This window comes from Mustelus asterias, chromosome 14 (genome assembly GCF_964213995.1).
Source record: "Mustelus asterias chromosome 14, sMusAst1.hap1.1, whole genome shotgun sequence".
Lineage (NCBI taxonomy): Eukaryota > Metazoa > Chordata > Chondrichthyes > Carcharhiniformes > Triakidae > Mustelus > Mustelus asterias.
The window spans coordinates 55,138,600-55,163,445 of record NC_135814.1 but is presented as its reverse complement, the minus strand read 5'-3'; the positions used below and the strand labels follow the sequence as shown (position 1 = coordinate 55,163,445).

The 24,846-nt window shown below is 40.2% G+C and overlaps 2 protein-coding genes across 6 annotated transcripts in view; one reads left to right on the top strand and one right to left on the bottom strand.

Annotated features, from left to right (window-relative positions):
- Window positions 1–996, top strand: part of dnah9l (dynein, axonemal, heavy polypeptide 9 like) — a 509,143-nt gene extending 508,147 nt beyond the window's left edge. Inside the window, exons 81-82 of the mRNA XM_078227708.1 lie at window positions 463–603; window positions 749–996. Of these exons, the coding sequence (XP_078083834.1) occupies window positions 463–603; window positions 749–996 (389 nt within the window). The remainder of the gene's footprint in view (window positions 1–462; window positions 604–748) is intronic.
- A 1,707-nt stretch (window positions 997–2,703) lies between these two features.
- On the bottom strand, window positions 2,704–24,346 carry cdca7a (cell division cycle associated 7a). Of its 5 annotated transcripts, none has more exons than XM_078228406.1 (10): window positions 24,000–24,346; window positions 19,521–19,643; window positions 19,295–19,420; window positions 18,417–18,677; window positions 17,129–17,206; window positions 16,345–16,530; window positions 14,144–14,284; window positions 4,413–4,562; window positions 3,440–3,576; window positions 2,704–3,360 (listed from the first exon to the last, which is right to left on the bottom strand). In XM_078228406.1, the coding sequence occupies exons 1-10, from the start codon at window positions 24,018–24,020 to the stop codon at window positions 3,330–3,332; spliced, it is 1,254 nt and encodes a 417-aa protein (XP_078084532.1). In that variant the 5' UTR covers window positions 24,021–24,346; the 3' UTR covers window positions 2,704–3,329. The 5 variants fall into 5 exon arrangements, with proteins under 5 accessions (XP_078084532.1, XP_078084533.1, XP_078084534.1 ...); XM_078228407.1 differs by having other exon boundaries at window positions 19,521–19,640; window positions 24,000–24,092; XM_078228408.1 differs by lacking the exon at window positions 24,000–24,346 and adding an exon at window positions 23,199–23,566.
- Window positions 24,347–24,846: the final 500 nt, after the last annotated feature.

Genomic DNA, 24,846 nt, shown 5'->3' with positions numbered 1-24,846 from the left:
CAATTCACATGCATCACCAACCTATATAACAAACAATTTTGTATCAACGTAGACAGAAAAAGATTTTAAAATTAATTATTGATCACCAAGTTAATATCCTTCAGCATGATACAAGAACAGTTTGACTGGCAAGACCTTCTAATTTTATGTTCTAACTGGAAATGCACCAAGTTTCATGTTCATACCTTTCCCAAACAGCACAGCTGAAACAAGCATTTAATACATGTTGGGCGCAGTGCAATTATCAGGTTCTTGGTCCCAGTTACAGTCATGGACTTTTACAGCACAGAAAGAGGCCCTTCAGTCCATCATGTCTGTGCCAGCCATCAAACCCATCCAGTTTAATCCCATTTTCCAGCACTTGGACCGTAGCTTGTATGTTCTGTGCATATGCACAAATGCAATGCATCACTTTCATTTGTGATTTATTAGGTTTCATTTAAATTTCCAAAATTGTTTCAGCTGTAATGCAAAGTTTGGCAAGGAAAAATGAATGGCCCTTGGATAAAATGAACCTAATAGTGGATGTCACTAAAAAACTGAAGGAAGACTTTTCACAACCTGCTAGAGAAGGAGCTTACATTTATGGACTCTATATGGAAGGTAAATGAAATGAGAATACAATTCACTTGAATGTAACTTTTTAATGGTGCCTGCTTCTATTTTTCTAAACATGATACTACTTGAAACAAAAAAAGTATGCTTTTTGTAAAATTATTTATTTTGCTCCTTTCTTGTCACATCACAGGAGCACGATGGGACATGCAGAATGGCCATATAGCAGAAGCCCGGTTAAAAGAACTGACACCCCTAATGCCGGTTATATTTGTTAAAGCCATCCCCAATGACAAACAGGAAATGAGAAATATTTATGAATGTCCTGTTTATAAGACTAAACTTCGAGGGCCTACCTATGTTTGCACTTTCAATTTGAAAACAAAAGAGAGAACTGCTAAATGGATTCTTGCAGGTGTTGCTTTGCTGTTGTGTGTGTAAAAGTTTTTATATGCTGCTGAGTTGTGCTTGAAACGAGAGCTAGGTCCAATCTTCTATAAGCCAACTACATTCTTCATCAATATCTTAACTTCAGAACTGTCAATTGTAGAATGTTTTTTGATACACGGTAACACATTCAAAGGCATCTCAAGAAGATAATCCTCTGTGGTGGAACTGAGGGATTTAAAGACAACCCTCGCTCTGCTTCCACCTCAAAGATGCACAGGTGTAGTTCAAGTGTGGGGAACTAAAGTGACAGGTATAGAGTTTTCTCTTGCTTGCTGTTGCAGTTATGGAATATACAAGCTTTCCTGTGCATGTCTTAGAAGCAGCTTTTATGCTCAGCTGCTCCTGTGCCTCAAACTATCCTCCTTTAGCGCGATAACAAAAACAATTTATAGTTAACAGCTTTTGACAATATGGGTTTCAGGAAATTACCATATAGTAAAAGCTGGGAGTAATTTTAAAATCAATAGCCTGAAGTAGCATTACCTGAACTACAGCTTTTATTTTACTGTAACAATTGCTGTATGTTTTAATTTGCTATTTGTTCTTGCAGCAACAATCATTTATGCATCAATTTGTCTGTAGTTTTCCCTGATATACATTTAGCCAATTTGGGGGAAAGTTTATTTTTTTATCCAAAATGTTATAATCTGCGCTGGATATACACGTGATGTTAATATTCCTTCAGACAACTTCAGAGAACAAGACAGCTCTGCAGGCCTGATCAACTGTCAATTTTTCCTCAGCAAAATGCCATTATAAACAGGCAATCACAAGCTGCTCAAGAAATTTTGTTCTAATCACCAGAAATTATTTCAATTCTCCTAAACTAGCTACTGTAGTATCATGGAAACCCTGAGTAAATAACAGTACTTCAAACAATCTTTGATTGGGAGACCAAGGAGAAATTCAAGGCACTTGTAAACAAAATATTATGAATATACCTCCAATTGAATTGAAGGATTTTAATTTCAGTGCATTTCTTCCTATGTTAACTGTCACGACAACTGGCTTGCACCAATTATAAGCAATAGTTGACAATATTCAACATCAAGGAGTGCAAGTTACAAGAGAGTCACAAAAAATACATCGTTGCCAGCATGATTATTCATAATTCAGCAGAATTGTATAAAGTATTCAAAAATAAAAAAGCTTTTATTAAAAATACATTCAGAACATTAAAAAAGTTCAATGCTGTCTACCACTCGCATAAAACAATAACTGCAACAACCTGGCAACAATGTATGTGAATACTTCATGATTTACACCGATCCAATGTATGGCTTCTGCTTAAATTCATCTTTTATATTGTAGATAGCCGACATTAGCACACCTAATACCAATCCTAACATACTACAAGTGGCAAAACATAACATTAAAATGCAAAAGACCAAATACTTCTCCCTCCTTCCCAGGCATTCAAGTACCTTTTAGATGCAAATTTGCTCAATTTTGTATGGCTTCAACTAGAGTGTATTTTATGATGTAAATCCCTCACACAATGCAAACACAGTAGGGGTGGGGGTGTTGAGTTGCAAAAATTTGACTTCCACTTGCATTGGTGTGGTTAAGTGCTTGTACCCTGAGAAAGTGGGATGTTGGTGTGGCTAAGTGATTGTCCTATATGAAATTTATTGTACATGTCTATATTTGAAGTTCTGCAGCAATATAATCTTGATGGAAGATGCACAAAGGCAAAGCTGAAGTAAATACAGATTTATGATTGGATGCAAAACTAGATTTGTATTTATAGTTCAGGTTTATTAACAGAACATAGGTAAAAGCCATTAAAATTAATGATGTTTTTTAAAAATCCAGCTGTAGAATTTTAAAGAGTAGAAGTCATTCTCGAGTGTTATATTTTGGAACCAGCACGTATTGAGCAATTGGTTTTGACTTAAATACAAGGGATTTGACACTTACAATTGAGCAGCTGGATATTTAAAATTGGGCAATATTATAGAACAAGGCCATTATGCAAGTAGAATAAATGACAGTGGACTGAGGGATTTACTTGCTGTCATAAGCATGCTAGTGTGCAAATGGTTTTGCGCATGTCAATGGCCTAAAACAATGTCTATAGGAGCATGTGCAAAAAAATGTTACCACCTCCCCCCCACCCAGCAGGCTCCTAGTTAACCTGTGATTACGGTAGAAAACAAAATACAAGTTCACTATGCAAAATATTGTTCAAGTACATTTCTGCAAATCTAGCTCATATTTAGCAAAAATTGTTAACGGTATGGATTGCAAATGCTATGAAGTAAATTTATCCAAAGATTTGATTTGCTTCCATGAAACTGGTGCATTCTGTTCACTCCTGCTCGTTAGTCTTCCATTTCAAGTTTTTTTTTCAGGCTGAAACAATAATTCAGATTTTTACTTAAAAACACTGCATTAAAAAAATTCATACAAGCAAAACACAAAAAAGCCTTACCTATTCAAGTAAGCATGAACATTGTCATATCCATGATATTTCGCCAAGTAAACAAGAACACCTGTGGCACAGCGACCTTCACGTTGTCGACAGAAGCTACAGTTGCAGATTCCTCTACAAGGTGGACAGTGCCAGTTCTGATGGAGGAGGAAAGAAAATCATGAGCCTGAAACCTTTGTTGTTAAATTTTCTTGTGTCGATGGTAGTCATGATGTGGAGATGCCGGCGTTGAACTGGGGTAAACACAGTAAACATCTCTTTAACCTATGCTTAATGCTCCCTCCACTCACATTGTCTGTGTCTTTAAGACCTGGATGGCTGTAGAGATTCGCATTCTAATCAGTATTCTGTAACTTGATTTTGTGTCTCTGTGCCCTGTTTGAGAGCAGATATCCACTCCATCTGACGAAGGAGCAGCGCTCCGAAAGCTAATGGTATTTGCTACCAAATAAACCTGTTGGACTTTAACCTGGTGGTGTTGTTAAAACTCTTACTGTATTAAATTTTCTAAACAGCAATACATGGGGGACACTTGTAATGTCATTATTAATTTCCCAACCAGATGGGTCAAAGGTTCTACACTTGTGTTCTACTTTTGTTCAGAAAAATGTGATCAAGTACGTCATAAGAAATTACCTTTCGCAGTGACACATGCCACAATTGGTTGCTCATATGATGAAGTGCTTAATATTTGCTTCTAATTACAGGAACATTTTGGGAAACAAATAACTGCACAAGACTGATCTACATACGAAGATTATTAAATTCAAGTTAATTACATGTAAAACAAATGCTTTTCCATTACCACCTTCTAAATAAACATAGTAACTTTCAACCTGAAACAATCCGAACAAATAGCTAGCGGGAAAAAAAGAGAAACTTCCCAGATACAATTTTAAAGGCAACCAGATCAATAAAGAGGGGACACTATATAAACACATGAAATTAGACAAAATAAAAACTCAGTACTCACAGGATCCAATAAAGCAGTTCTAACAGATTCACCATAGCGGTTGCGAAGACACGGACCACAGAACTGTCCTCTGACTCCTATACATTCTGGGTTTCGACAATTTGTTTTCGTATCAATAGTCTTTTGACGGCATTGGTGGCAAGTGGAACCCTGCAAGAACAAATAAATCCATGTTTTTCCTTTGGCACCTTCAATTTTACATTTTTAAAGTAAAGCATCCCCCAAAATTACATTTAATAATGGGAAAGCACAGTGAAATGCTGATAGCTATAAATGGGAAAGTGACTGGAATGGAAAACAAATGTTTCTATCGGCACTTTCCCTTTTACAGACACCTCTTTGGCAGTTTATTTTTCATATTTCCTTAGTTTACTTGATTAATATGGATAATCTCAAATTTTAGGATCAGACTCCGCTCCCTCCAACAATAAATACAGAAGATATTATATACAGCCCCTCTGTTTCGCTTCTTCTTTACTAGTACTGTTTAGTGGAGGTTAATCCTTACCACCCCAATTCACAATTTTTCCTTCTCAAAAATATAAAATATAGTTCTGCAACTCTGGATTGCTTAAGTAATGTTGAAAATCAAGGCAAGGGAAATAAACTGAATAGATTGGGGGGGGGGGGGGGGGGGAAGAATATTTTTCTTCTAAATTAGTACGGCTTTTTAAAAAAATGTTTTCCATGTTAAAAAGGCATAATAAGCTGGTATGCAACTGCAGGTAATTTCAGATTTCTTTCAGTGACTTAAAATCTCACAGCATTAAAAAAATCAGTTTAAAATAATTCAGAGAATGTGCAGGTGTTGCAAGGTAAATTAGCAGCACTGTAATGAACTGTGTATAGGAAATGAAAGAAACTGTCCTTGCATCTTGAGAGACCACATATGAGTGCAACCAATGCTAACGATATAAAAGCAGTCTCTCCCAGCATGCTTTAAAAGGGTATTTGGTGAAATAGGTTTGAGCAGTCTATAACCTGATCATTTCCTTCTAAATCATGTTTGGAAATAATCCAATATCCTGGAACTCCCTCCCTAATAGCACTGTGGGTATACTTACACAAAGACTACAGCGGTTCACCATCAACGTAGAGGGTAATAAGGGATGCTCACATCCCATGAACAAATAATTTTAAAAAACACTTGTGGAAGAACCATCACACTGACTGCAGTAATTAAGAAAACCCACCACCTTCACGGGGCAACTAGACACTGACAATAAGAACATGGCAAAACGTTGAGAACGATTTTTAAAAACCTCAGTGTGGATCTTGGTTCACAGCCTATTACTGCAGCAGATCTGGGTCCACGGCATCTCACTACAGCGGATCAGGGTCCGCAGCAATATTAATACAGCAGATCTGGCTCCACAGCATTACTACTACAATTTGGCAATCTCACAACGATGGTTGGTGGGAAACACAAACACTGCCTATAGCTAAGACTATAGAACACGGTTTAAGAACAAAGTTTTGGAGTAGTCAAAAAGTTATGAATTTACTAAAAGGCGCTTGCTCATGTGGACAAAGATTCCAGGGCACCATTTGAACGCCAACACTCATCATTCAACCAAACTAATACCAACAAAACAGATCATTTATCTCTTGACCATACCCAAACCATGGAACTTAATGCTGGTGAAGTAACTAATAGAAAATGGTTCATTTCTCATGTTAAAGGTCCTCACCTTGATTTTTATTACAATGAAATTGTGCTGTGTGTATATTCTGATTGAGGTATGAAATGAATACTTTGCCAAGGAAGATTATGTTACCCACTTCATACTGAAAGAGGAGGTAGATGAAGACATTTGATGGGCTAAATATTCTTAAAGAGCAAGTATTAGAAAGGCTGGTGTACTAAAAGTTCACTAAATGTACTAAATGAGATGCGTCCAGATACTGAGGGAAGAAAGGGTTGAAATTGCAGAGACACTAGCCATAATTTTCCAATCCACCTTGGCGACAGAGTGATGCCAGAGGACTGGAGAATTTTTCTAAAAGGGTGCAAGAATAAATGTCCCCCCCCCCCCCGAGTTTGCTCCCCCGAGTTTAATCTCCCCCCCCCGCCCCCCTCCCCTTACTGCCAATGTGGCTTTTGCTACCAAATAAACCTGTTGGACTTTAACCTGGTGTTGTTAAACTTCTTACTGTGCAAGAATAAACCCAGCAACTACAGCCAAAATTCTCCAGTCTTGCACACCTCGCTTCCAGTGAGAACAAAGAATTTGACGTTCAGCCAAATCTCCGTTCACAGCAGCAGGACCGGAGAATCCCAGCTGTGGGCAAGGTCGGAGAATTCCAGCCTACAGGTCAGTCAGTTTAAACTTAGTATTGGGAAGCTTTTAGAAACTCAGGACAAAATTGTTTTAACAGCCAATTGGACAAATGTGAATTAAGCTTGGAATTAAAAACAAATCATGTTTACCAAAGCTGCTTGAGTTTTTTGATGAGATAAGAGTGAATGGAGGTAATGTAATTGAAGTGCTGTACATGGATTTCCAAAAGGCATTTGATAATGTGCCACATAAACAGACTTGTGAGCAATTAGCACTCAGAATAAAAAGGACAGTGGCGACGTGGATACAAAATTGTCTGAGTGACAGGAAACAGAGTAGAGGTGATTGGTTGTTAGAACATAGAACAGTACAGCACAGAACAGGCCCTTCGGCCCACGATGTTGTGCCGACCTTCATCTGAAACCAAGATCAAGCTATCCCACTCCCTACCATCCTGGTGTGCTCCATGTGCCTATCCAATAACCGCTTAAATGTTCCTAAAGTGTCTGACTCCACTATCACTGCAGGCAGTCCATTCCACACCCCAACCACTCTCTGCGTGAAGAACCTACCTCTGATATCCTTCCTATATCTCCCACCATGAACCCTATAGTTATGCCCCCTCGTAATAGCTCCATCCACCCGAGGAAATAGTCTTTGAACGTTCACTCGATCTATCCCCTTCATCATTTTATAAACCTCTATTAAGTCTCCCCTCAATCTCCTCCGCTCCAGAGAGAACAGCCCCAGCTCCCTCAACCTTTCCTCATAAGACCGACACTCCAAACCAGGCAGCATCCTGGTAAATCTCCTCTGCACTCTTTCCAGCGCTTCCACATCCTTCTTATAGTGAGGTGACCAGAACTGCACGCAATATTCCAAATGCGGTCTCACCAAGGTCCTGTACAGTTGCAGCATAACCCCACGGCTCTTAAACTCCAACCCCCTGTTAATAAAAGCTAACACACTATATGCCTTCTTCACAGCTCTATCCACTTGAGTGGCAACCTTTAGAGATCTGTGGATATGGACCCCAAGATCTCTCTGTTCCTCCACAGTCTTCAGAACCCTACCTTTGACCCTGTAATCCACATTTAAATTAGTCCTACCAAAATGAATCACCTCACATTTATCAGGGTTAAACTCCATTTGCCATTTTTCAGCCCAGCTTTGCATCCTATGTCTCTTTGCAGCCTACAACAGCCCTCCACCTCATCCACTACTCCACCAATCTTGGTGTCATCAGCAAATTTACTGATCCACCCTTCAGCCCCCTCCTCTAAGTCATTAATAAAAATCACAAAGAGCAGAGGACCAAGCACCGATCCCTGCGGCACTCCGCTAGCAACCTGCCTCCAGTCCGAAAATTTTCCATCCACCACCACCCCCTGTCTTCGATCAGACAGCCAGTTACCTATCCAATCGGCCAACTTTCCCTCTATCCCACACCTCCTTACTTTCATCATAAGCCGACCATGGGGGACCTTATCAAACGCCTTACTAAAATCCATGTATATGACATCAACCGCCCTACCTTCATCAACACACCTAGTTACCTCCTCAAAAAATTCTATCAAATTTGTGAGGCACGATTTGCCCTTCACAAATCCGTGCTGACTATCCCGGATTAATCCACATCTTTCTAAGACCTTTCTTATGTTCTTCAGATTGGAGGGTATATAGTGGGATTTCCCAAAGGTCGGTACTATGCCTGCTACTTTTCTTGATCCATATTCATGCCCTAGACTTGGGCACGATGTCAAAATTAGCAGATGACATAAAACTTAGAAGCTTTCTGAAAAATGAGGAGGATAGTTTTAAGCTTCAAAAAGGGCATGAAGGGCTGGTGGAGTGGAGGCACAAGCAGGTGAAACTCAATCCATTGAAATGTGAAGTGATTCATTTTGGTAGAAAGGAAGAGTGGCAATATAAAATAAAAAGTACAATTTTAAAGGAACTACAGTAGCAGAGAGACTAAGGGGTTTATGCATATAAATCACTGAAGGTGGAACGCCAGATTGAGAAATTGGTTTAGAAAGCAAATGGGATCCTGGGATTTATAAACAAACATAGAACAAAGAAGTTATGATCATCCTACATAAAGCACTAACTACTACAGCCTCAAGTGGAGAACTGCATCCAGTTCTGTGTCACCCACATTAGGAATGATGAAGGCATTAGAAAAGGTGCAGAAAAGATTCACGGGAATAATTTCAGAGCTAAGGAATTTCAGTTATATGGACAGAAGTGAGATGCTGGGCTAAAAGCAAAATACTGCAGATGCTAGAATTTGGAAAACAGAAAATGCTGGAAAATCTCAGCAGGTCTGACAACATTGGCTCTATTCTCTCCCCGCAGATGCTGTCTAACCTGCTGAGATTTTCCAGCATTTTCTGTTCGATAGATACTGGGGTTGTTCTCAGGGGAAATGATAGGGATGTTCAACATCATGAGGGATTTGTACAGAGTAAATACATTGATGAGAGGATCGAGAATCAGAGGACACTGATTTGAGACTTGCAAAAGAAGCAACAACGACATGAAAAGCTTTTTTTGCCTAGGCAATGGTTAGTATTGAATTACACTGTCTGAGAATATGGTGGAGGTGGATTCAATCAAGGCATTCAAAAATTAGATTATCTAAAGAGAGCAAACTTTCTGGGGTACAAAGAAAAGGATATGGCGCTAGACTCATTGATCAACAGTTCCAACACGCCACAGCGAAAAACCGCACCGACCTCCTCAGAAGACAAACACGGGACACAGTGGACAGAGTACCCTTCGTTGTCCAGTACTTCCCCGGAGCGGAGAAGCTACGGCATCTCCTCCGGAGCCTTCAACGTGTCATTGATGAAGACGAACATCTCGCCAAGGCCATCCCCACACCCCCACTTCTTGCCTTCAAACAACCGCACAACCTCAAACAGACCATTGTCCGCAGCAAACTACCCAGCCTTCAGGAGAACAGTGACCAAGACACCACACAACCCTGCCACAGCAACCTCTGCAAGACGTGCCGGATCATCGACACAGATGCCATCATCTCACGTGAGAACACCATCCACCAGGTACACGGTACATACTCTTGCAACTCGGCCAACGTTGTCTACCTGATACGCTGCAAGAAAGGATGTCCCGAGGCATGGTACATTGGGGAAACTATGCAGACGCTGCGACAACGGATGAATGAACACCGCTCGACAATCACCAGGCAAGACTGTTCTCTTCCTGTTGGGGAGCACTTCAGCGGTCACGGGCATTCGGCCTCTGATATTCGGGTAAGCGTTCTCCAAGGTGGCCTTCGCGACACACGACAGCGCAGAGTCGCTGAGCAGAAACTGATAGCCAAGTTCCGCACACACAAGGACGGCCTCAACCGGGATATTGGGTTCATGTCACACTATTTGTAACTCCCACAGTTGTGTGGACCTGCAGAGTTTCACTGGCTGTCTTGTCTGGAGACAATACACATCTTTTTAGCCTGTCTTGATGCTCTCTCCACTCCCATTGTTTTGTTTCTTAAAGACTGGATTAGTTGTAAGTATTCGCATCTTTATAAGTTCTGTTTGTGAACAGAATTCCCACTCACCTGAAGAAGGGGCTTAGAGCTTCGAAAGCTTGTGTGGCTTTTGCTACCAAATAAACCTGTTGGACTTTAACCTGGTGTTGTTAAACTTCTTACAAAGAAAAGGCCAGAATAGACAGTTGCCCTTGCAAAGAGTTGGTACAGACACAATGGGCTGAATGGCCTCCTCCTGTGCTACAACAAACTGATTTCTCAACTACCTTACTATATACCGCTAGAGAAAATGTGGTAAATTAAACAATTCATAAACAAAACACAAGGCAAACATATACCCAGAAATACCATATTAAAAAGGTTTCCTTGCACAGGTCTGCTCCTCTTCAACAGCATTAACTTTGCCTTGCACTCTGTTCCCAGCCTTGTGTATTCCTCTGGGTCTTCCAGCAAGTTTCTATTCTCTGTGCATCGTTTAGTGCAAGCCACATATCTACTTAGCTGATGACCATTACCAATGGCAATCCCACACTGGCTTCAAGCCTAGTGTGAAGTATGAGCCCAGGATGCTGCCCCATTTTGCACTTCTTTTCATTCATCCCACTCTTAAAACCCCCTAAAACAAAACTACCAAATGTAAATCATAGAAACCCTACAGTGCAGAAAGAGGCCATTTGGCCCATTGAGTCTGCACCGACCACAATCCCACCCAGGCCCTACTCCCATATCCCTACACATTTACCCACTAATCCCTCTAACCTACGCATCTCAGGACACTAAGGGGCAATTTTAGCATGGCCAATCAACCTAACCCACACATCTTTGGAGTGTGGGAGGAAACCGGAGCACCCGGAGGAAACCCACGCAGACACGAGGAGAATGTGCAAACTCCACAGACAGTGATCCAAGCCGGGAATCGAACCCAGGTCCCTGGAGCTGTGAAGCAGCAGTGCTAACCACTGTGCTACCGTGCCGCCCCAAACTGTTTGCTGCTGACCTGATCTAAAACCCAACTCCAGTGGGACTCGAACCCACAACCTTGGAATGGCGAACTTGCCATTATTTAGAAGTCCAACGCGCTATCCATTGCGCCAGAGTGCCTAATTTTTGAATGCCTTGATTGAATCCACCTCCACCACATTCTCAGACAGTGTAATTCAATACTAACCATTGCCTAGGCCAAAAGAATGCTATAAAGAAAAAGATACTTAGCTGTATCTGTATATGCACTTGGAGAAAATCATATTTCTGTTACACACATCAACATTGATTCCTTATCCCACCCTTCACTTGATTGATTGGCATCAACCCATCATTTGCAAAGTTCTATGACAACTAGAAATGGACTGCAATACTGGAACTATACAAATGCTATCCTTTTACAAGAGGAATTGAACGTAAAAAGATGTTATGCTTCAGTTACATGAGGCATTGGTGAGACCAGATCTTGAATACTGTGTGCAGTTTTGGTCTTATTCAAGGAAGGATGCAAATGTGTTGAAGGCGGTTTTTACTAGATTGATACCTTGAACATGAGGGTTGTCTTATGAGGACGTGTTGGCTGTGTTTCCACTGGAGTTTAGGAGAGTAATGGCAGGAGTGGGGGGTGGATTGGATTTGATTGAAGTAAAAAAGGACTGGAATGGTCTTGACAAGGTGAAGGTGGAAAGGATGTTTCCTGTTGCGGACGAATCGACAAGGGGGCACTGTTTTAAAATTTGGGGTTGTCCTTTTACAAAGCAGGTTTGGGGAATTTTTTTTCTAAGGATTGTGTGACTTTAGAAAGCAGTAATGGCAGGGTAATTGAACATTTTTAAGGCAAAGGTAGGTAGGTTTTTATTAGGTAGGGGAATTAAAGGTTATCGGGGCTAAATGGGAATGTGGAATTCAAAACGCAAATAGCCATGAACTTACTGAATGGCGGAGCAGACTCAAGGGGCCAAATGACCTACTTCTGCTCCTATATTGTATGTTAGTAGAATATATTCAGTTGTTTCAATTGAAATGACCAGTTCGAGATATTTTACGAATTGGTCAAAATATTTTTAGCATGAATCCATGCAAGACTCCTGTTGCAGCTCCTTCCCTGCTGCATATATTCTCAGATACATCATTCCCCTCAGTTGCTCTACCGGAATAGTATAACTTCTGACTCACGAACAATGGCACTCATGAGTGCATTTAACGCATATGAAAGAAAGGGAAAGCTTAGCACTCAAGTGAGAGATTTGTTACTGAAGCTTTTCATCTTGCACTCGTCAGGACAAACAAGAATCTCAAATTTCAAAAGATCACTATTTATACTGCAGGAGAAAATAAGTGATCGGTTAGCAGGTTGACACTGACTGGCTAAGGCATTGCCATGGAGAAAACAATGGGTAATTCAAAAAAAAGACAAGGCCTGAACAGGTTCCCTTTGTTTGCAGAGAACATTTTAGAACAAATGAATACAAGTTACTTCTAGCAAGCATAAATTAACCATGTTACAAGCTCAACTGATTCTACCAAGTTTGTTCCTGGTATAGCTATTAACACACTAAGGATTGTTCAGCATGTGCTGCTCAATTGTGTAATCATATAACACTAGACACTTTGCTTTGAGTTTTGCAAGCACATGCTGGTTGAGTACAGCCTGTACTCTACCCGTTAAGAACTGAGGAACATGCTGTTTGATTCAATCACCAATCACTGGAATGTATGGCCTGCATACCTGGCATCACACCACCACAAAAATTCATACACATTACTTAATTGTTGAGTAGATGGAATGTCTTTGGACTGATGGCAACATCCTGCTGGTAGAAAATAACGGGTGGGATTTTCCCCCGAAAAATTCTAAATGTTGAATTCATGCAAAACCTGGAGTAAATCACACGTTTTCAGCGGGAGTCACAAAATTAATCTCCCACAGTCAGTGCATTGCTGAGTGCACTAGCATGATTCACTCCAGAAACCAATGGGTGGGGCCTACTCCAGCTGGAGAGGCCCAGAGCATAGCGCTGAGCGAGCCACTGCACATATGGCCGATCTGTCAGCGGCGAGATCGGCACATATGCAGCAGCCCGTCTGCTGGCCTCCCGATTGTTGGCCAGCTTGAACGCTGGCCGGCCCCGCGACCCCCGCATCGCCAGCCATGTGACCCCCTCCCCCCACCCGACCCTCTTGGGGGGGGGCTTCGATTGCTCCCCCTTCATTCCAGCAGGTTCGGGCTGCCAGCTCTCTGCAAGTGGGGAGCTATAGTAAACCACGCTGGAATGAACCTGGCCATGGGGGGGTGGGGGGGAAAGAGAGGGGCTAGCAGGCCCGGATCTTTCAATCCTAGACCCGCTAATGGGATGCTAATCGTGATCAACATACTTTATACAGCTCCGCACCAATTTCTGACACGGAGGTGATGGCACCGGAAAACCTGCGGAGATCGTGGCGCCCAGCAAGAAGCCCACGAAACTGCCTCCGCTAGAGTCTCCCAGCCCGCTGTGCTACAAAGACAGCACAGCAGAATGGGAGAATCACCCCAATACTTGTGTTGCCACTGTATAATAGCAGGACAAAAATGCTTACTTGACTTGTTATTCAATCTCGAGATACTTTGCCCTTTCCAGGGTAATTGACATAGACCAGAGATTTTCAGCTCCAAAGGTGGTGGCCTTTGGTCCATTTACAAGTTTGCCCAGGAGCTTAGAGAGCCTATAGTTCCTCGTTGCTTTCTTAATGGCAACACCTCTGCCACAGTTGACTTGCCAACCAATTAGCACCTTTTTTCCAGTAGTATAAACTGCTGTGATCTTTTGAAATTATGGAAATGCAAGAATGCCAAGTGAGGGCAAAACAAAAAGCTTCAGCAATATGTAAGCAAGCCCTGCACTGGAAAGCTTAACATTAATAAGTTACCTAGACTTTTGGATGTAGAATTTTTTTCAAATACTTACTGTGGTTCTATTGTAAACTTTCTCTTTAGCTGAACAAGAAATATTTTCCAACTCCTCCTGTGTGATGTCCTCAACTGGTCGTACCACATGTGGAATGGTAAGTATGCTGGGTCGGCTTCTCCTGCGAAGAGGCATTTCACCCTGTGATGGTGGGGAGAGAAGAATAGAGTCACAAACTCAATACACAGATCACAAACTTCTTTCAGCGATCCATAGACACCTATAAACAATATTAAATATCGAGTCTCCTAATGCAACAGCTGAAAACTGATTAAAATTAATAGATGAGGTGTTCAGTATATGCTATAACACTGATAAGAATGCAATGGTCATTCAGCCATAGACACGGGCTGGGGATTATATGAACATCTCAGCATTATACAAGCAACATAGGTCAACAATGAATCCATGACAGACTTGCTGCGTTTGGCCAGTCTGAACCCAATTCCCCATTATTCAGCCCTAACGTCCGAGGAAATGCTGTACTGATGGCTGATGTAAAAATTGCAAAAGTCTACATTGGTACTTCAAGCTTTTCTTTCAAGCAATATGTCAAGGTACATTGTTGAGGTGCTAGTCAAAGAAGTTTGCCCTTTATCTGATCTTTGTTACTTGTGAGAAAATATTCTGTTCTTCCTCATGCATGTAGTATCATTTTTTTTTGCTGCTTTATTAGAACTTAAATATCAGATGCATTTGACAACAGTAATATTGGATGCAGTGCACTGGTGTAGTCTTCCAAAATAGTGAAGTTAAAAAACCAAAACACTCAGGTTGGATGACATGATGTTACAATTTTTAGGCCAAATGAGCAGACCCTGAACTGATTACGCTGGTTGCAAACTACAATGCAATGTTTTAACCCAGCCAATTATCCAAATGAAGGAAGGCATTGCTATAATTCTGTCATGTTTTTCCCTCTTAAAATATCTAATAATTCAAGTGGCACAGCAACTCTTTGGTACATTAACATAGAATAGGACCCAGGCAAGGCAATCCCAACTAAAAGAAATTCAGTGGCATTTTGAAGCACATGTCAAAACTAGTCTTCAGTGCCAGCTTTAAAGTTTACGGGAATGCTCAAGAAACCAGAGTATGATGGAACCGAGAGTTCACTGAGGCAGCACAGTGGCTAGCACTGCCGCCTTACAGCATCAGGAACCTGGGTTTGATTCCCAGCTTGGGTCACTGTCTGTGTGGAGTTTGCACATTCTCCCCGTGTCTGCATGGGTTTCCTCCGGGTGCTCCGATTTCCTTCCAAAGTCCAAAGATGTGCAGGTTAGGTGGGTTGGCTGTGCTAAATTGCCCCTTAGTGTCAGGGAGACGAGCTAGGGTAAATGCACGGGGTTATGGCCTGGGTGGACTTGTGGTCAGCTTGTGTTCGAATGGCCCCCTTCTGCACTGTAGGATTCTATGATGCATAAGGTCTTAGGCAAACATATTTAAACAAAAGAATGATAATTTTAATCTCAAATGTTAAAGTTAGCAAGACACAAAGGAGGGATGAGAATGAGTTGCTGCAAGACATTAATATGGACAGCAGAGTTTTTTGGTAGATGGCTTAACAGCCAGCAAAGCACTGGAATAATCAAGTCTAGAACAGACAAAGGCAGGGATGAGGTTGTGGCAGCAGATCAACATTATAGAGATGGAACTAGGCTGCTTTTTGGGATAGAGAACCAAGTAACTGTAAATTCATCTTGGAGTTGAATAGGGCAGAGAGGTCGCTTACATCTGGACTTTGTCCAAAGACAATAAATTAATCTCAGTTTAGGACATGAAAAATGTAACTTCATGATGTAATGAAACATTTATCTGCATAACTATTGTTTTTAATTTGTACAAGTTATTATATTGAGTAAAGGATACGTTAACACTGAAGACAAGCTGTTTCATCATACTTGCTTTTATTCTGCTTGCTAACCTGTAAAGTCAAGTGCTCCATAAAGCTTCAAAACAAAATATATTGACTTTCAATGTTTCAAGATTTCTTAATGAGGCATGTATTCCCATGTGTTTAATTGCAGTCAGTGCAGACACTACTGAAATAGATCTCTATAATTTTTATGAACATAAAAGTCTTTAACTGTAAAGGTTATTAGGCTTTACAAGTGACCACCAGAAATGCAGATTAAGCTGGCAAAGTCAGTGCAGCATGAAAGGTGTTGTTAATAGCAGCACAAATGACTTAATGACTCTACCTCAGAGAAGTCATTATCTAGAAACTTTCTTTTCCTCATAAAGCTGACATTATCTTCTTGCTCAAATGATGGAGAAGGAGGACCATCAATCAAGGATCTTGACCGAGTACGAGGTCGAGTACCACGCTCAGGATTTTGTCTAGAAGCATTTTCTGTGAATGCATTTCTTGGTGGACGTTTTGGTTTCTGAAAAATACAATTCACAGGAAATTTTGCAATTTATCTGCAAAATATTATGCACAAGTCTGTCAAGATTCAGGTAGCCACACAAATCTTTAAATAACCTACCCAATTCTTTACTTCTGCAATTTAAAATATAACCTTAGTGATTTGTGCTAATTAATTTTAACCATTAATTGCCCCTCTATGATGTTTTAATTATTTCTGTTCACATCTAATATAGGGTTTGATGTTCCATTTCAAAATTCAGTCTGCTATACATTGTACAACAATCTTTTGGAACATATTTATATAATTTGTTGGACTATTTAATGAGACATTCCATGTGAGGTACCTTGTTCACAGTATGACATTGTAACTCTATAAATTCACAGTGAATATTCAACAATTCAAATTTTAAAAAGCTATGACATCTAACGTCTATGATTCCATGACTAACATGCAAAAACACTTCAACTAATTTGACAGATCGAGCCCAACAACTGCTGTTTAGAGTGCTTCATAAGTAATTGATTACATTTTGGTAAATTCTTAAATACAAGAACCGTATCATTTCGATACAAGTTTTTGAATATATTGAAAACCCAACCTGGTGCCTACTTACCGATGGTGTTCCTTGAACTGAAAGTCTGCGTGGAAAAAGTCCTGGAACAGTCTTCAGTTCTGCTAACAGTTTGGCCAGCTTGAATAAAAGCATCAAGATACAAATAAAATGTTAAATTATGGTATTTATAACTTTGAGGACTTTACAATGGACTTCTGTGCGACATAAATTTATAGCACTGTAAAAGGCCATTCAGTTCAAGTGGTCTGTGCGGCTCTTATGATCCTCTTCCCTCTGTAATCATCTATCAGTGTATCCTCTAATACTTTCTCTTTCGTTCATTAATCCAGCTTCCCCTTAATTTTATCTATGCTACTCAGCTTAGCTGCTCATTATAGGAACAAGTTATACATTATTACCACTCGCTCGGTACTCGCTATATTGCTTATTGGATTTATTAGTAAACATCTAATACTTGAGGGAATTTTTTTCTCTGTCCCCATTCTTTCTGATTCTCCCAGTGTATTTTCCATTTTCTCTTAAATTTTCTTTTCTGGTCTAATCTTCTCTCCATTGACTCAAATTTAGCTCAGAAATGTATGAAATGAAGATGAGTCCCCATATTGGCCCTGGGGTTTTCGCCTCTCCCTGGAGATCACATGGTCTGGAATGGGGGGGTGGGGGTGAGTTAATAGGTTGCGATGAACAAAGCATCGTAGCTGTGAGGGACAGCTCGGTGGATAGGATATTAGGATGTAGATAGGCTGGAAAATTGGGCGGGGATCCTGGATTCAATCCTGGACCGGGGAGCGGCGCGGGCTTAGAGGGCCGAAGGGCCTGTTCCTGTGCTGTATTGTTCTTTGTTCGAGTAGGGGCACTCAGCCCCTCAAATCTGTTCTACTATTCAATTAAATCATGGCTAGTTTGTTTAATTCCAACCTGCCTTGGCCCCATAAACCTAATGTCTGGCTACAATTAGATTTTAGTTTGGATTGGAATACGTTAAACTTAAAGACACAGACCAAGTTAAATACAACTGGAGCTGAGTAGCAAAATAACATGCTACCAGTCGTAATAATTTAGCCAATCATATTTCCACCCCCCTCCAAAATCAAAATCCCCCATGTCATTCACCAGCTTCAAGGGTAGCCAAGAAATTTATCCCTACACCTCCATCAAATTACTTGGGGTCATTTTAAAAACTGCAGCAGGCAATGGGTCTGGTGTGAATTTTTTTACATGCAACACAAATGCCATTCACGAGGTTTGATATGAAGCTAGCACAAGCACTGACACTGTTGCACAAATATGCAAAGCGATGTATAGTAGAGAGACATGCAGTAATTACCATAGCTTTGTTTTCTTTAACATTTAGAGCTCTCTTCTCTAAGAAGCTTCTTCCTCGTGGTTCATCCAGGTCAGAATCAGATTCAGAAGCTGACTCCTTAATACAAGTGCCTGGTGTTGGCACATTTTTGTTTCTTCGAGATGGAAATCTAAAAGCCACGCGTAATGGAAAAGATCTTTTGCTCCGTGTTTTGCGATTCTTTCCAGCTTTTTCATCATCCTCATAAGTCATTTCCTCTTCTGATTCAGATGATTCAACACTCTTATAAAACAAATAATTAAAATATTACATTCCCTTAAAACAAGTTGTGTAGTATTTGGTTTGAACACTTATCCAACAACTGCATTCCAAAATGTAAATTGTAATCAAATGAGAAAACAATTAACGAATTTGATACAATACTTTTAAAAATATTCTATTGTGTGAAAGGTTACAACATTGTGCAAAGTGTGAACAATGCAAATTCCAAGTCAAACAAACCGCTACGAATATTCAAATGCTGCTAAAGATACACTTTAATTTCATAACTTTAAAAAATTTGCTCTCAGCCCAAGTCAAAGGACAGCTCACAAACCCAAAGGAATCATTCAGTTAAGTTTGAACACAAGTCTATAGATGACAATACAAAAAGATAATTGGTAACATTCACTGCCTCACTTCCATCAAATCATACAGTATAACATTTCCAACTGAAAGGTGAGAAGGCTTGGCAAAAATTTGAGCTGTTGATTGAGGATTTTGAATACTGATTTTGCTGTTCTACCAACATCAACTTAACAAAAAACTGGAACGAGAAACTGCTGCAAGAATTACCATACTTAAATAAATGACAAATTGTGCATTTTATGTTTAATCAAGTTTCAATGCTTAGTATATACCATTGCTTCCATCACATCTTTAAGGTCACTTTCAGAAAAACCATCAAATGATTCGTTGTTGTCAGAATCCTCATTAAAAATCTGAGCCAGTTCTTCTGTCAGGATCTCTGCTCTGAATTTAGCTTTCTGAGAAGAAATAGAAAACTTGTTATATCATAGCAAACTATCATATTAAAGGTAATTGTAGTCGACTTCTTTTGCATTCACAATCTTAAATTACACTTACACTGTTCGTAAAATTGTCTGAAGCAAAACTATCACAGCTATCATCTGATGATGATGTTTCCATGGGAACCAATGCCACGTTTCTGAAGTCTTTAAATTCTTCCTTTCCAGAAAGGTCTATCTGCTGCAAGATAAAAAAAATACAATCTTGAATACCTTTTAAATAATTTCTTTAGTGTCAGGTTTTAATGATATGAGTTGCAAGGAATTCACTTTGCATAACACGTGGTCGTACTCTGAATCTGCTTTGTACTATGTAAATGGAATGCACAGCCAATTTATTCTATCTTTGCAGACAGGCTTTGAGATTTGTAGATATTTATCATCAGTTGTGCTTATTCGATATTCAAATTGCATGTTTAGGTTGGTTTGAGTAACCAAAGTAGACAGATAAAAGTTTTTGTTGCATACAGAAATCTTCAATACCAGCTGGAACATTCACAACCAGGAAAAGAGCAGCTGATCTGCGATAGTAACGTGAGCTGAAAGCAAATCAAATGGAACTTCAAAGTGCATTTCTGTACAATTACAAATTTCATACAAAACATAAGTTTATTAAAATTTTAGTCATACATGAAACCCCCGGAACACACTGTAGGGTTTTCATAACGATTTATGAACCACTAGTTTTTTTTGCTTACAATATTGGCAGCATGTAGTTTAAACATGAATGCATGGTATAAAGTTCCCAGTTTCAGATACAACAACTATTATATACAATCATTAATTAACTTTTTAAATGTAACGGTTGCAAATAACCCAATTGTCCTCTTAAAATGAGTGCAGCTGACAGATGCCCAAAGGTAAGAATTGAACAAATCAGAGATAAAAGGTCACAGACAGGCTGTATTTGCACCCTGACCTAGACGTGGCTGCACAGTTTCCAACAGACATGACAGCCGGCAAATCTTTTCAAGATTCTCCACAAGCAATGAAAAAATTTCATTTGTGGTGCCCCACTGGGCTTTCACATTTGAAATGGTAATGCCACTAGGCCTTTCAGATCATTACCAGGTTTCATCAACACAACTTATCTGGAAATATGGAACACTTTTCCTTTCACCACAAAGGAAGCCATGCTCTCCTATAACATAAAGCCTCAAGTTAAGACTTAAAGCTACAGCTTGTATTTTTGTTAAATAATTACAAGTTTACAATGCATTCATGGATACTATGTTCATACTTTTCATGCACATATAATTCAATCAAATCTGTAAAGTGATTGAGCACTACATTTTTTTTAGAAACAGTGCAAACAAACCTTAACAGCTACCTGTAAAAGGAATATCAAAGCACTCTTAAAGATAACAAACCTACTGAAATGAAAGGACTTATTATTAGGACTTGGGTAACGCCCTTAAGCCACAGTCAAAAGTACAAACTGCTATTCGAAAATAATATTTAGTGAAGTTTGGAGCACCTAGCAAACATTACACCCACAGGGATTTTGAAACAAGCATCTTTTGATGCCAATATTTATTTAAACCTTATGATGTGCGATAGTACAGAGACAACAGCACGGTATGAGCTTTCAACAGATGAATCCTGACCATCAATGACAATGGTTTAAGCAATCAAAATTGTTCTCAACTGTTCAATTCCTAATGTCAAAATCATTAATTCCTCAATGGAAATTCCTATATTATTTTCTTCCCAACACACCCCTCCCAACAGAATAGTAAAGGTGTGGGAACTAGTTGCCCTCATGAAATGAATGCTTAATCACTGCATACTCCAGATAGCTGAACCAGTGGTCATGTTGTATATGAGGCAGGTACCCTGTAAATACGCAATCAACATGTTCTCCTGGATTTGTTTAGACTACCGTAAAGGGTCAGAAAGGAAAATTCCAGACTCCTCCCCCACCCACATCTTTATATGATACTGGATTTTTTTTTGCCTCTCCCAAGAAATGATATAGCTCCAAGTGGGTAGGGAGTGGCTGAATCATAATGCACAAGGCGTTATTACTGGATGGGACATGCACAACATTTAAAAAGCAAATCTAGTTTAAGTAGTTTGATGTAGGGGACAATAATGGGAGTAAAATTAATTTCATTAAAGGATACTGAATTCAAAAGTTCAACCTCAATTTCAGATGTAGACAGACCCCTTTTCAGAAATGAGTAGTGCTGCAGCACCTCCACTATTTTTGGTTCTTTCAATTTTGAGCATTTAAAAATTAATTTTATTAAAATACATTCACTATTCCAATGTAAGAAATAAATCTGACACAATGAACACAATCGACAATAATTTAGTTAACCACTTGTGACATTTGTTAGCATACTGATAGTAATTTACTGCCCAATCACAAAATGGCAGCAATACAAGCAATTGATACATATACCAGTAGTGGTACAAAACTATCAGTGGCTCCGTCTTAATAGAAATTTAAAAACAAATTTGCAAGCACTTAATTAAACATCACCTTATGCAAATTAACAATAAGAAATTGTGTCTTTGAATGTCATCGTTATTTCATTTCTCCTTTATTAGTTTGAGGTGTTGTTCACTAAGTTACAATCATTTGTCCCACAACAACAAATCAGACAGTGCACTGGAACTATCGATTTAGAAGGCGAAACATAGATCACACTATAGGCATTCCTACCTACAATAGAAAGCATTCAAAAATACAAAAGTATTGATACACAAAACAATATTGCCCATTGCTTTATAGACAAAATAGTCAAGTATCAATTCAACAGGGCCAAATTTGTTATATAGTTGGGATGACTGCCTGACTTTTACTGATTGGAAATTGAACAAGAGGTCATTCTGGAAGGGATAACACACTGAAAATGGTCTTCACTAATAAGTTAGAGCATGTTTTCAAACTGGAGTCTATTTGAGAGTTCGAGTCATGAGTTCTGTCAATTTCTCATTTTGTGTCATGTTGCTTTTGTCACTATTTTAAAGTCAACAGCAGAAAAAGACATTTCAGTGCACTGAAGTTGTCCTATTCTTATTTTCTCAGCCTATATCTAATTTACCCAAAAGTCTGTTGTGACTATTTAGATTTATGTCACCCTTTGAGAAATTATTCCTTCTAATGGCTTTTTTTCCTTGTTTATTCTTAGAATCTGTGGTTATGTTGCCTTATTTTAACGTAACATTCAGGATTTACTAGATCTTCCTGATTTAATATCACACTAAAGAGGTCTCCCTTTTCTCCAAACTGTGGAGATTATCCTTTTCGTTATAGCTGCGTTCAAACCCCATCAACTTGGAATAATTTTTGCTGCTCTTCTCGAAGCCTACGCGTATCCATTTTCATATTGTGGTAAGTACTGTATTGTGGTAAATGCTGTATGTACACTAATAGTGCTCCAATCAACATAGTGTACAGCCTCGGCACAGCTTCATTAGGATTGCATTCCAATGTTCTAACATTTAGTTGGTTGCAGTTAATTTTCCTAAGGACTAAATAATCTGGAACTAAATGTAGCTTTCATTTGTGACCATCAATAACTAACCACTCCATTGCCCTTATCAATATTTGAACATAGATAAGTAAAAATGTTTTGCACAAGTAAAATTGCCCTAAAGACAAAAATGCAGTAGCTGTCCTTTAATAGTTCAAACATTGTATTTCTACTCGAACCTTCCTCCGAGAGTGGAAGGACAAAATTAGAGGGCAAATTTTCAACTATTTACAGTGTGTACGGTTGGTTACCTGTGCTAATCACAAGTATTACTAAACCCTCACGGGTGGCAACAACTTGCTTTTCTATATCATCAGGCGCAGTAAGATGTCCCGAGGCAAAGGTTTGTTCAAATAAAACTGCGAAGCAGAGCCTCCTCCGGAGCAGGACGTACTGGGCCGGGTGACAGGGACAGTGTTGCACTGCAGATTACCGAGTGGCCGCGGCCCCTGGCCGGACAGCGGGATGTCCAGAGGCCGATGGTCACAGCCGCTCTTCCCGAGCTGGGATGGAAACCACTGCCTCACCCCACCCGGCTCGCGCTCCCTTCCAACCGCCCACCCACGAGCCCAGCGCCTCGTGGCCACCCCCCACCGCGCGCGACCGCGCACCCGCCCCTGTCAATCATCCCTGGTTTTCCCGCGCCCAGTGCGGTCACGTGGACGCGCGCTGTTTAAAGCCGGCTCCAGAGACAAGCCGAGATTTTCAAAGTAAAAATCCGACTGACTTGAGGAAAAAAAATTAAAGTCACAATGTATATATATTTTTAAGTTACTGCTCGCTCCAGGCTTCACATTGGGCAACAATGCATAACGAACAGCGGCAACATAAGTTTTTTGTGGCACTTAAAATCTCCTTTAGAGAAAGACCTATCCGCAGTATTTAAAGTTTAATAATTAAAACACCAATAACCCGAGTAAAAAAAACTTAACCCCCCCCCCCCCACAGATGGGGCAGCAAAAACTAATGCAAGTGCGGGAAAAGCACACTTCAGCAAAACTCCTCTACATTAGGGTTAACTCTAATCTTTATGTGAGAAACCCAGACTTTACCTTATCGGATAATGTCGCCATGGTGTTTAATTTCCACAAGTCTGTGTTTGCAGCAACAGCGAGACAGTTTAGCGGCGGCACTGCTGCAGGATGTGAACTGACTGCCGGGCTGTCAGTACCCAGAGAGGCGGGGCCCCCCGCTCCAGTTTCGCGCGCTGTCGGATCCCACCAGGTGCAAAACGCGCGGGGATCCCGCCCGCCGGCCTCTCAGCGTAATGGCCTGGCCGGGTCTGCAGCACTGAGTGACCCAGCCCTCCCGCCCTGCACTCAATGGCCCGAGTCCGCCTGACCGACCCGGTCTACAGCACTGAATCAGCCGCACTGCACTCAATGGCCCGGCTTGCAGTGCTGCATTACATAGCGTGCAAAACTTCTACAAACACCAAGAGATTTTTATTCATTCAACATATCTCATTTACAACATTCTTCTTGTGCACTAGTGAGGACAAAGACCGAACCTTCTTTCAGCACAATACAAAGACGGCGGAAATCATTCTTAAAAACCTTTTACATCTGGATTCAATTCAAAAACCCAACCTGCCAAGCAAATATTCAACTTCACTTGGCTGCGATTTGTTTTTTTTACACCAACTGTTTCTTGCATTACCGAACACACACTTTCCAGTACCTGGTACTGAAACCGATATTTACATAATGCATGAGTAAAACATTACTTTATATAGTGCTTTACTAAAGTCCCAAAGGGTGTTATCAAACAGAACCTCACAGAAAGCCACAAAAAAGACATTAAGAACAAGTGACAGAAAACCTGGTCACAAAATGTAGGTTTTAAGGAGTGGCAAGAAGGACAGCACAGTGGTACAGTGGTTAGCACTGCTGCCGCAGT

Excerpts from the sequence above, each read along its gene's own strand:
- cdca7a (XM_078228406.1), bottom strand. The coding sequence starts at position 24,020 with ATGGCGACATTATCCGATAAG. Across the intron at positions 17,207-18,416 it reads TTAAAGAAAACAAAGCTATG|CTGGCCAAACTGTTAGCAGA; the intron begins GTAATTACTGCA and ends CTTTTATTCAAG. Across the intron at positions 3,361-3,439 it reads GTTCATGCTTACTTGAATAG|CCTGAAAAAAAAACTTGAAA; the intron begins GTAAGGCTTTTT and ends TTATTGTTTCAG.